At 51.3% G+C, this 12,130-nt stretch overlaps 1 protein-coding gene across 1 annotated transcript; it reads left to right on the forward strand.

The window, feature by feature from the left end:
* Positions 1–6,995: 6,995 nt before the first annotated feature.
* LOC104507609 (P2Y purinoceptor 2-like) lies at positions 6,996–8,072 on the forward strand. The gene has a single exon (XM_010148946.1). The coding sequence runs from the start codon at positions 6,996–6,998 to the stop codon at positions 8,070–8,072; it is 1,077 nt and encodes a 358-aa protein (XP_010147248.1).
* The last annotated feature ends 4,058 nt before the right edge of the window (positions 8,073–12,130 follow it).

Genomic DNA, 12,130 nt, shown 5'->3' on the forward strand with positions numbered 1-12,130 from the left:
TCTCCTGGCTGTGGGGACAACTCACCCCCCACGTATCACACTTTCTGCCACGAAAACTGCCCCAAAATCCCCCCAAACCGCCCCAAAGACGGGGTGGTCGGAGCAGTGATGGGCAGCGAGCCGCTGGCGTGGGCTGGTGCTGCCGTGGACGGGTCCAGACGGACACTCGAGGGGGAAAGCTCCCTTTGCTCCTCTTCCCTGGATTATTTGGTTGCTTATGCGTTCATTCCCAATAATCTCTGTGGCCGCTCGGTTTCTGCCTTCCCGGGGATATTCTCTGGCTGTTCATCAGGGGTTTCCTGTACACACCTCTGGTAAAAGCCGTGGAGCTGACTCCCCAGCTTGTGTTTTTCCACCTCTTTGCGTGCCAGGCTCCCTGTGTAATTTATTTGGGGTTGTTATAATTTGCATCACCATCCGTGAACCCCTTCCTTTAAACCCTTTGGCTGTTTTTCATCGCGTCTAGCCTCAAAAATGCCTTCTTCTCCAGAGCTGGGCGCTAAGCAGCACCACGGCAGGAGCAATTTAGGGGAGAAACATCTTGTTTCTCTTTTTCTTCCAGTTTTCTTATCAATCTATTGCAAAACCCATTCGTCAACCCGCTGCCTTCGCCGCACGAGGCGGCAAACCCTGCTCCTGCGGGGCCACCAACAATGGGGGATGGTGACCCTGGTGAATTGTGCCATTTCATTGACACCAGGCATGTGCCCCGAGTTCCTCTTCCTCATTTATACCTGAACAAAGGGAACTTTGCCCATCAGCTTCAGTGACTTGATGGGCTAAAGAGCCCCGGAGTGAAGGGGGAGACCCTTAAATATGCTGCCAAACCCTGGAGCGTGGCTGCATCCAGGGTTTTAGTGAGTTATAAAACCCTGAGTACTTCTGACCATCCTGGCACCAAGTGACTTTACCCCGTCTCTGCCCGGTGTGATTTTTATCTCCGGTTATTGACATAAAGCCAAAGCCATGAATAGTTCGCTGGCAGTGGACCGTGCTGCCGGCCACGCCGTCATCCCTCCTTAATGCCAAACATCCTCCGCTAAAGCCCTAACAGGAACCAATCCACAGAGTAAAGACCCTTTTGCTCCCATGGGATGCTCCTTGTGGAAGGGAAAATTATTCCCCAAAGTCTGCTCCCCATGGAGTTTTCTGGAGTTTGGTGCTGCTTTGGCTTTCAGTAACTGCCGGTGCTGTGGTCAAGCCTGATAATTGCCTTATCCCTGGTCTCGGATGCTGGTTATCTCCCAGAGAGGCAGAGTGTATTCGGTTTTGCCAGGGGAGGGTTGTGGTGTTGATGGGTGACTCCCTTGGTTTGGGCAGGAGGCTGTTAAGTCTTCATGGAAATGTAATTTTTCCTAGATATGGGGCCAGCTGTTGGCTAAAACAGAGTTACCCAAATCAGGTGATTGACCAGAAACCGGTCCTACGCTCTTCTCCCAGTGCAACCACCGCTTCCTCCGGTGAGCACCAGAAAATCTTGGAGAACAGAACCAAAGTCAAATTCCTGGTATAAAAACCAGCACAGGGCTTCTTTCTATCCCCAGGAAGCCTAAAGGGCTGCCCCCCAGATAAATGAAAATCAAGGTTTAGGGGCTAAAATAGGATGCAGTCTGCACCAAGCTCTGCGGGATGCTGCAGAGTCTCCCAGAGGGCAAGGTGATAGAGGGTTAAAATGCGTAGGGAACATCAGCTTTGCCATAAAAAGGAGGGAAATGTTGATGAAGGGATTAAATACTGTCCAGGGTGATATTTGCTTCCCGCACGAACCGTCCCCAGAGACCCCATGTGCTGGGAACCAGGAGTCAGGTTGAACCGAAAAAAGGTGGCTTTAATTATGCAGGAGTGCTGGCACTGATGGGTTTAATGCTTTTGTCTAATTAGCTCTAAAGCCACAGCTTTGGTTAATCCGGATTGACTTCCCGTGGTGTGGATGAAGGTGGGAGGTTTTGGTATACCGCTTGCAAGCAGAGGCTCAAAGGGAGACGGATTCAGGGAGGAAACCAGGGAATTTCTTGGGGAAAACCAGGAACTGCCAGAAAAAGTTATTTGGCTCAAAGCAAAACATTTTATCTGACCTACAAGCAAAGTCATAAAGTTCTTTTGAAGTCATTGTATCATTTATCTAAATTCCCTCTCCCTTTTTTATCTTGGATCAAGTGACTGAAAAACCCTCTTGGAAACTGAAGTTCAAAGCCCCCACCCCCCCTAACTTTTCATGGAGAAAGGAAATTTAACTCTGCTGCTTCTCAGGCTGCAGGCAGGAGGGGAAACTGAGGCATGGGGATGCTTTGGTGGAACAGCTCCATTTCTGACAGCTCTGAGGTGCTTTTTTGGGGGAAAAAAACAGAAATACAGATTCTTTGCAAGCTCAGTTTGGGAGGAATGAGGGTTTCTGGCCATTTTGGGGGTGGGAGAAGGGGTAGGTCAGACCCATGGAGGGTAAAAGAGGGGACATTGCCTGGAGCTCCGGGCAGGGAGATGGATAAAGCCACTTAAGTTGCTTAAACCTTGCTTTTGGGTATCTTGGAAATATATCTTGGAGGGATCTTGCTTTGGGATCGCTGGAGAGAAGCACCAGGGAGCGATGTGGGACTGGGGGATGTCCTCAGCCTACACTGGTGGTTGGGGCCAGCCTGGAGGAGAAATGCTCTGAAGGTCACCGTGGCAAAAAGGAGCCAAATGGAAAGGGCAGATGAAAAAACAAGCATTTTGGCCAGGCTCAAATTTCAGCCTGGTCCCATCTCACGTCTCCCAGCCAGACAGGCTCGGTAGCATCCGAACACGCTGTCTGTTTGCTTTTGGTTGCAGAGGGTTTCAACCACAGTCCCAAAGGAGAGAAAAACGATGCCAGGTCGTTTGCTTCCCAGCGTCTCGTGTAGTTCCTGATCCAGAGCGAGGATTTTGATGAGTCTACTAAATGCCTATAAATTAGGGCAGGGAAAACACCCACGCTCCCTTTGTGTCCGTTGCAAAGGAGATGGTGGGCAAGAGCGGTAAATGGATCGTGGTTTCCACCTCCGGCGTAAAACGATGGGAGCTGTGGTCCACACCGCGCGTGTTTGATTTCCCAGGGCTTCACACTAGCAGAACAAAGGGCTCCATCTGCGAGGGCCTGCCGGTAAATTAATCCACATTAATTATTTGGGAAGGTCAATTAAACCTCATCAACCCCCCGTGAAAATGCATTCATCGCAGCCATGATTTGGTTGCGCTTGGTTTCCTTTCGTGACTTTGCTTCTGCTGCCAGGTTCCCCAGTACAAAACGCTGCTGGATAGATGGAGATGGCTGGGATGGCATTGGGAATGCTGAAAAATGGGGCAGAAATGAGGTTTAAAGCTCTTTGCTCCGTGATTTAGTGTCCAACCCTGTGCCGTCATGGTTGGCCCTGGGTGCTGCACATCCCTCGTCTGCCCCTGACCTTCTCCGATGACAGCCCCCTCCTTCTCCGTATTGACTCATCTAAATATCCCCTGCACGGCCGTGGTAGATACTGTTACGGGAGCATTTTGGGATGCTGGCATCACATGCACATGCCTGTGGGTATATATATTTGAGGGTACGTGGCTGCTCAGATTGCAGTGCTGATTTGCTTGGGCTCATTTCATTACAGGGCTCCTTTCCCATGCTGTCTTCATCCCTGTGGTCGATGGTACCTGTTTTCTGGGGAAAAAACCAAATCCCATGGGATAAACAAGTCCAAGGCCACGCTGCAAAGAAAGAGATGGTTCAGCTGTTGCATCCAGGCTCAGCCAGAGCTGGCACGTGGTTGAGCATGGAGGAAGCTGGTCAGGGTGATGCCCTTGCTGAGCGTGGGTGGCTGGAGGACACCTAAATAGCTGTGCATGGTCACCTGCATTCAACTCAAGAGATAAAACCTCCTGCCATGACCCTGGGAAGGGCCGAGAGAGCCAGAGAAGCAGAGGCAGGTGGTCTTCACCAAAGCATCCTTTTAGGATGATTTTGGGAGTCATAAAAGTATTTATCCTGCTTGGTATCCTCTGGGTTCACTGTTGCTTTCTCCCTCCTCTCATCCCTGCCGGGAGCTCGATGCGTCACTGTAAGAGCTGGCGTTTGTGCCATCTGGCCCGTAGGCAGAGGAAAGGGCAGCTGCCGGCTTTTGTGCCTTCACATGCCTTGGCTGGCCGTGTCCTCTCCATCTAACTCACTGCGGATGCAACGGGGCCGGGGGTGAGGGGGTGGACCGCGGCCATGGCCCCGACAGACACAGCAGGTTTTGTCCTGGGGATTCTGGCCAAAACTAGGAAAAAAAAAAAAGAAAGGCTTTTGCATTTCCAGAAGGAAAAGGAGGGACAGCATGATAGCAAGGACAAGGCTGCCTTGTGAGCAGGGTTTTGTCTCTGAGATGACCCTGTTCGAGCCAACCAGAGCCCTGTTTGCTCCTTGTCCTGTAGATGGAGATGTGCATCTTGGCACGTCCGCGGCGGCAGCGTGGCCTGGGATAGCCCGTGCTGGCCTGCACGCTGGAGGAGATCCCCCACCTTGGCTTATAGATGGGTTTCAAACACCTTGTTGAGTGTTCTAGCTGGAGTCCCAGGTGCCTGTTGGGAGGTGAGCTGGAAGAGGATGGATCTTGCCCCATCAGTGCTTCAGAGGTGGGTGATGGCTTGTCTGCAGGGGACAGAGGGGATGCAGATCTATGGAGAAACCATGTGCAAGGCTGAAGTCTCTGGAGCTCTGTAACCCTTCCCCGCATCTTTTAGGGCACCTCGTGTGGCTGCCCTCATTCACGGTGGCCTGTCTGGTCCATTTAATCAGCTGCCAGGTCTGTGGGAAACCGCAGATCTGCAAAGCTCAGGGGGAAGGAAGAGGCTGGGGAGAAGAGCAGCTGGAAAGTGTTTTACCGTCTGCCTGAGCACTGTCAGCCCTCTTCATCCTCAGAGACAACTGCCTTGTCAAGGACTTGAGGGAAGAAAGTTAAAGGGTGATGGGACCAAAGCTGAACCAGGTGCAGCAAAAGCAAAACCCTGGTGCTAGGACAGAACCAGATGGGTCCTGACTCCTCCTGTTCATCTCAGAGTGGGTCCCAAAATTATATTTGGGTTTTTGCAGATGTTGCAGATTAGACAGGGTGTGAGCGTGCATGTGGTTTCTGCCCACGTCCCTGGGAAGCATAAGCCTTGGCCGATGCTGCTTGTGGTCTGCTCCCAGGGAAAAGCAGCAAAATGGGGGAAACATCAGCAAGGATTGTGTCCGTGTCACTTCCGGACAGGTTGTTTGATCCAGTCCCTGGAGCAAGGGCTGGAGTTATCCCTATGTGATGGGTTGAAGGCATCACTTCACCCTTTCTCCATCAGCTGTGAGTTGTCAAGGTGCTTTTTAATGTCGTGGTGCTTCACTTTGGTGAGAGATCATCTGGGTTGGCAGCTTCTAGGAGCCCCACATTGCCTCCTTCCCTGTGGGATCTGAATTGGAGGTAGGTGCAGGATAGCTCAAGGTCAAAACAGTACTTGTTAGCCAGAAAGAGCATGCCCACAGCATCCCGCAGTGTGGTGGCACTGGGTTAGAGCTGAACCATTTAGCTGAGAAGGCTGGTATTGCTCTTTTCCACCTAAAATCATAGTGAGATTTGGGTCAGGGTACATCCGACGTGATCATTCAAAGGGGCACCTTTACCCAAACCCTTCTTCCTGCATTAGCTCCCAGTCTCTACGCTCTTGCACATCTCCCTACAACCCCGTTTTCATGGGGTGTCTGTGACAGGGTACAGCAACACAGGTCTTAGCACGTTGTGTCCCCTGAGATCAAACAGGCTTGTTTTACGGGAAGGGAAGCAAATGCATTTTAATTTGATTCCTGACCGATGGGCTTGCTGAGCGATCATGTGTCGGCTGGGTCGTGGGCTGTCTCTGACGCACAAAAGGGCCCTTGTCCCTCCCGACACAGACAGTGCCAGACTCTGTGTGTCTGCAGAGACTCTTTCGAGGCCATTTTTCTCATCTCAGCTGGTCATTCCCATGCATAAACCAACTTTGCACAAGCATGGGCAGACTTTCTGGTGGTGGTGTTGGTGGAGGAGCAGGTCTCAAAGGCAGGAAGCAGGACCAGTGAGATGGCCTGCATCAGCCTAACACTAAACCCATTAAAAACCCATTGTCAGCATCAACAACAAATCCAGGCAGAGCCCCTGTGGTGGAGAACACGCTCTCTTTGGCAAGGTTGAACTACCTTGGGGGAATCAAGGAGGCCTCCAGATGTTGGGGCAATATTTGTTGAACCAGACGGAGCTGAGGACCTCTGAAATTAAGGCCCTACCAGTCATGTGGATTACTCACTGAAGAGCATGGTTCCCTTTTCTTGCCCTTTCTGTCTGTGATTTATAGTAGGACCCACCTTTCACAGTGCTCAGCTGAGTCACTTCTCGTGGATAGTTGAGCGCTTAATGGAGCAGCTTTCCTGTTCTGTAGCACAGGAGACCAAATTTCTGTGTGAACCTGGTGGGAAGGGTGCACTGGGACATTGAACTGGGCTGAGGGTGATCTGTGTTGGACTTCCAGGTATGGTCTGGGATTTACTGGTGACTTTAGAGCCGCTTGGTTCCTCCTCGGTGCTCCAGATACAAAAAGAAGATAAATAAAACTCCCTTTATCTGCTTGACTGAAAGTCCTCTCTGTAGGGTCTACCTGGGTTGTGTCAACACCCCTGACCCAATGAGACTATGCTGTCTGTGAGGATGTGATGTGCTGGCAGGAGGCACACACTGCCACCTCTCGTGTCATTGTCACCTGCGCTGAGATGGCATTGCCTGCCAGACAGTGGGCCGTGCTTGTGGATAGCTTTGGGATAGACACGGCCAAGCATTGAGGCCAATCTTGATGGGAGGAGAAGGGAAGGGTTCAAATATAGTAATGATGGCAGCATGGACCACGCAACATGTCACAGCACTGTGACACTGGGCTTTTCTCATCTAACCCACCTCTTCCAGGGACTCTTTACCTCTGTGTCCTTACAACCTCTCTGCTTTCCCCCCAGGATGATGGCGAACCTAACAACTCCTCCAGCCTGGACCAGAGTCATCAACAGCTCCTTGGACCCGGGTGGCACAGGAGACAACACCTACAAGTGTATATTTGATGAGGACTTCAAGTATGTCCTACTGCCCGTCTCCTACGGCATCGTATGCGTGGTGGGGCTCTTTCTCAACCTGTTGGCTCTCTACGTCTTCATCTTCAGGATCAAGACCTGGAACGCCTCCACCACATACATGTTCAACCTGGCCGTGTCAGACACACTCTACGTAGTCTCCCTGCCCCTCCTGGTGTATTATTATGCCATGGGGGACAACTGGCCCTTCAGTGTGGGCTTGTGTAAGTTAGTCCGCTTCTTGTTTTACACCAACCTCTACTGCAGCATCCTTTTCCTCCTCTGCATCAGCATCCATCGATTCCTGGGCATCTGCTTCCCGCTGAAGTCGCTGCAGTGGGGACACGTTCGTTATGCCCGGAGGGTGTCAGTCATCGTGTGGGTGGTGACTGTTGTGTGCCAGTCGCCCGTGCTTTTCTTTGTCACCACCAGTGTGAAGCGAGACACCGTCACCTGCCACGACACATCCAGCAAGGACCTCTTTGGCCAGTTTGTCATTTACAGTTCAGTGATGCTGGTGCTGCTCTTCTGCATCCCATTCCTCATCATCATCATCTGCTACTGCCTAATGGCTCGGAGGCTGCTGCAGCCCACCCGGGGCATCTCCCGCCTGTCCCGATCCAAAAAGAAGTCAGTCAAGATGATAATCATTGTCTTGGTGGTCTTCATTGTTTGCTTTCTTCCTTTCCATGTCACTCGTACCTTGTACTACTCCTTCCGGAGCTGGGATTTGAGCTGTCAGACCCTCAATGCCATCAATTTAGCCTATAAGGTGACTCGTCCCCTAGCTAGCACCAACAGCTGCTTGGATCCCATTTTGTATTTCTTAGCAGGACAACGATTTATGAAGTTTGCGGGGACCAAAATGCCAGGGAAGCCTCAAAAAGAAGTGGCGATGGGCATCATGTCCAACAATCACCTGGGAACCAGCAATGACACGGACACATTATCCAAGGATGTGACATCCTAGCTCTACTCCGGCAGGGCCAGCACCATGTCCATGACAGAAGGGTTCATCCCAGGTGTGAAGGAGGTCAGGATACTTTGGGGCCCAAGGCTTTTGGTGTTTGTGGTGCCTTGGCTTGCACCCAGCATGGTCTGTGTTAAACGCAATCCTCTGCTTGTTGCTGTTGTCCTGATGTATTTTGTCAGGAAGATGCCGCTGTGGTTGTACACACAACCCCCGTATCTCTGCCTCTTCCCCCGAGCCTGCCTCCCTGTTCAACGCTGAAAGGCATCTCTCCACCAGTGAGGCTGGGTGACCTCTATCATGGTGGCCAAATCTGCTAAAAAAAAAAAAAGAAATCACTCCCTGAATGTCTTAGATCACTTTTTAAAGCAGAAATGCTGTGTGCAAATGGTCCCCCTAAAGAAATACATCTTCCTTTCTCCAAATACCCTGGCACAGGGGTAGTAAGAGTTTGTCTGTGCCTTGGCAAGGGAGACAAGGCTTTTTGTCGATGAGGAAAGTCAGCTGCGGTTCTGCTGAACGGGACGATGAAAATGCCACCCGCAGCGGGAAAGGGTCTCCCACAGCTTTGCACCCCTGAAGAAATGTTTTCCCAGCTTCAAGCCCTGGCATCTGCTGGCAGAGCCAGGAGGGGACTCCTTGCTCCTGTCCAAGGCCTGGCTTCCCTTTAAAAAGACCTTCCATCCCACTGGTATGTACTGGTACTATCCCACTGGCACTTACTAGTACCATCAAGCAGGTCCCCTGTCTGTTTCTCCAGAGGAATCCACACCTTCCTAAAGACCTGTTAATGCTTCCCAACAGCAATGTTTACCCCTGGAAAGCTTTTAGGAACCCATAGCTTTCTTTCAGCTGCTGACTTTAATGATCATCTCCAGCTCATTCAAATTTAGGGGAAGTTCTTCATATCTTGGTTTTAACCCCCTTATTAGTGACTCATGTTTCCAGCAAAGAAGCACAGAGCGTTGCTCATCCCCTTGCCTGAGTGTTGCCACATCCTTACTGCTGCTCAGAGGTGACAGCCCTCTGGGACCCAGCTTGCTGTGACCCAAAATGCTGCCCAGATGCTGCTGTCTGGTCTCCCCGTAATCCCAGTAATTCCAGCCCTTCACTGGAGCCAGTCAGCATATCCCTTACTGACAGTGTAGACCTTCCCCGGGAAATCTGGCAGTGCTAAACCCTGGGTTTAGGCGCCATACCAGTCAACGTTAAGCTAAACTTAACCCCAGTCCTGTCTGGATTTGGCTGTGCATCTGCCATCAGCCAGGACGGTTCAAAGTAAACTGGAGAAAATATCCACAAAACACTTGCCCAGAAGGTCAACTTGATCTTTCTGTAATTGTTGGGTTAGAGAGCTGAGACCCAAGGTCCATGGTTTCCTTGTCCAGCTTTGCCACGAGGATGCTGATTCCTCACCCCAAAAATGAAAATTGCGTGTGCTGAAGCACTGGGCGAGTCATATTTTGTAAAAGCAGCCCTGGCTCTATTTTAAGATTAGACAAACACATTTGATCCTGGTTTAAGGCCAATTCCTCAGACCTCTTCTTAATTTCTCCCATCCCTCCTTTTTATGAAGTGGCTTGGTGGAGATCAAGATGTGCCTCGACGTAACCGGCTGAGTTCAGCCAAGGGCAACTGGGACCGGTCAGGGTCAACTGGGAGGTTCTTGTGGTCCCGGCTCGGTGGAGCCATGGTCCCGTGAAAGGCTCTTGTACCAACCAACAATGAGAAATAAGACATTTGTGGGTGGTCCGTCTCAACCGTGAGTGAACTTTTAGGTTAGGGTTGGATTAGGATAAGAGTTGCACCATGGCAGCACCTTTTTCTCTTTGTGCCTGTCAAGGGAGCTTGGCTTTATGGGGAGGGTCACGCCATGGTCACTGGGGCAAGACAAATAATTGAGGGAAATTAATTCAACTGAAGCGCTGAACTAGTACAAACGTTACTCCAGGCCAGGTCTTGCCTGATCTCCCACACTTGCCAAAACGCAGCGTGAACACCAAGTTACGTGCTCTGAATAATTCAACAAAAACGTGCTCAACATTCACTCCGGCGGTCCTGCTCGGCAATCCCACCTTTCTCCAGGCTGGCACCAGCCGGCTTCAAGCCATCCCCTTGGGCAACTGCCAGTCCCCTTGGGAGGGGGGTGTCTCCCTGTGATCCTGGTCCCACGCAAACTAGCGGCAGATGCGGAGCGGTTGGAGAGGTACCAACTGGAAATTCACATTGAGAATTTTTTGTTTGTTTGTAAAAGCACTAACTTATACTAAAAAAAAGTGAGTTTTGTGACAATGACTGTACATTTTTATTTTTGTAACATGCAGACACCTCAGATTTCTTATAGTAAATAAATTTATTTCTACTATGAGCATTCTGCTGACATCTCCTGCAATGCTTACAAAGAAGGGGAGATACTGGGGATAGAAACTGGGTTGTTGAATGTCATAGACAGGTTTCAAGCCCCAGAGACAACTGCCCACACGTGGGCTTCACAGCAGATACTTCCAGCATCTAAACTCCTGTCCATGGAAGAGCCGGTTGCCCCAAGAGACGGGTCTTCTCATCCCTGGGTGTATTGGCTTTGTGTGGTGGGGTTTTGGTAGCCAGGGGTTTTGATAGACAAGAGTGCAGGCTGGGGAGGACCCCACACCGGAGCAGGGGGATGCCTGAAGGAGGCTGTGACCTCGTGGGCAGCCCACGCTGGAGCAGGCTCCTGGCAGGAGCTGTGGCCCATGGAAACAGGAGCCCAGGCTGGAGCAGGTTTGCTGGCAGGATTTGTGATCCCAGGGGGACCCAGGCTGGAGCAGCTGCTCCTGAAGGACAGCATCCCGTTGGGGGGACCCACGCCGGAGCAGTTTGTGAAGAACTGCAGCCTCAAGTTGGAGAAGTTGTGGGAGGACTGTCTGCCGTGGGAGGGACCCCACGCTAGAGCAGGGGCAGAGTGTGAGGATCCTGCCCTGAGGAGGAAGGAGCAGCAGAGGCAGTGTGTGATGGACTGACTACAGCCCCATTCCCTGTCCCCCTGAGCCACTCAGGGGGAGGAGGGAGAGAAATGGGGAGCAAAGCTGAGCCCACAAAGAAGGGAGGAGTGGGGGGAAGAGGTTTTTAAGATTTGGCTTTACTTCTCATTATCTTACTCTGATTTGATCGGTAACAAATTAAATTGTTTTTTCCCCAAGTGGAGTCTGTTTTCCCCATGACCATAATGGGTGAGTGATCCCTCCCTGTCCTTGTCTCAACCCACTAGCCTTTCCTTATATTTTCTCCTTCACATCCCACCAGGGAGGAGGAGTGAAGGAGCGGCTGTGTGGTGCTTAGTTGCCAGCTGGGCCCAAACCACAGCATTGGGCAAGGTGAGATGGAGCTGAGATGGAGAGGGCTGCCAGAGCACCCCCAAACCCAGCAGCTCTCTGGGGAGGGTTTCATTTCATCTTGCTGCTGTACCACATTTTCCAGAATGCCCAGGAACACCAGTGCTTTTCCCACATCCTTACTTCTCAGAGGCAGGAAGACACGAAGGAGCTGTCTCAGGTGAAAATTTGCTGTGGAGATAGGTTGGAGCATTCTAGTATGCCTCAGGATGGCTCATTATAACTGGTCAATGTGAACCTCTGGACTTCAAAAGCCACCAAGCAGGTCTTCAGACCTCCCTGTAACCCACCCCAGTGGAGTCATGCAGCTCCTTGTAGTGTGCCCATGGGCATTGCACTGCAGATCCTTACACCACTGCCCAGTAACTGCAATGGGCTGACCTGAAACCACTTAAATGTCTGGCAAAGATTCAGGCCAAGTGGAAGATGCCCCACAAGAGACCACAGCTCCTGGGGTCCCTCTGACAAGTGAATCTCGACCTCCACTGATGTCTCTTGCATTAAATTCTTGCAGGAGGCTGATGCCACCCGTTCTGGCAAAACCCAGGTGCAGAGAGAGCTATATGGGCACTGCAGGGGTATACAGGGGCCAAAACCCCTGGAAGCATTCCGAATTCGAAAGCTGATCTCTTCGGTTGTATCTCCATGGATTTGGTGGGTAGCTTCTCCTAGGCCCACTCCTCCTGA

The sequence above is a fragment of the Eurypyga helias genome, unplaced genomic scaffold (assembly GCF_000690775.1).
Source record: "Eurypyga helias isolate BGI_N326 unplaced genomic scaffold, ASM69077v1 scaffold14013, whole genome shotgun sequence".
In the NCBI taxonomy this organism is placed as follows: domain Eukaryota; kingdom Metazoa; phylum Chordata; class Aves; order Eurypygiformes; family Eurypygidae; genus Eurypyga; species Eurypyga helias.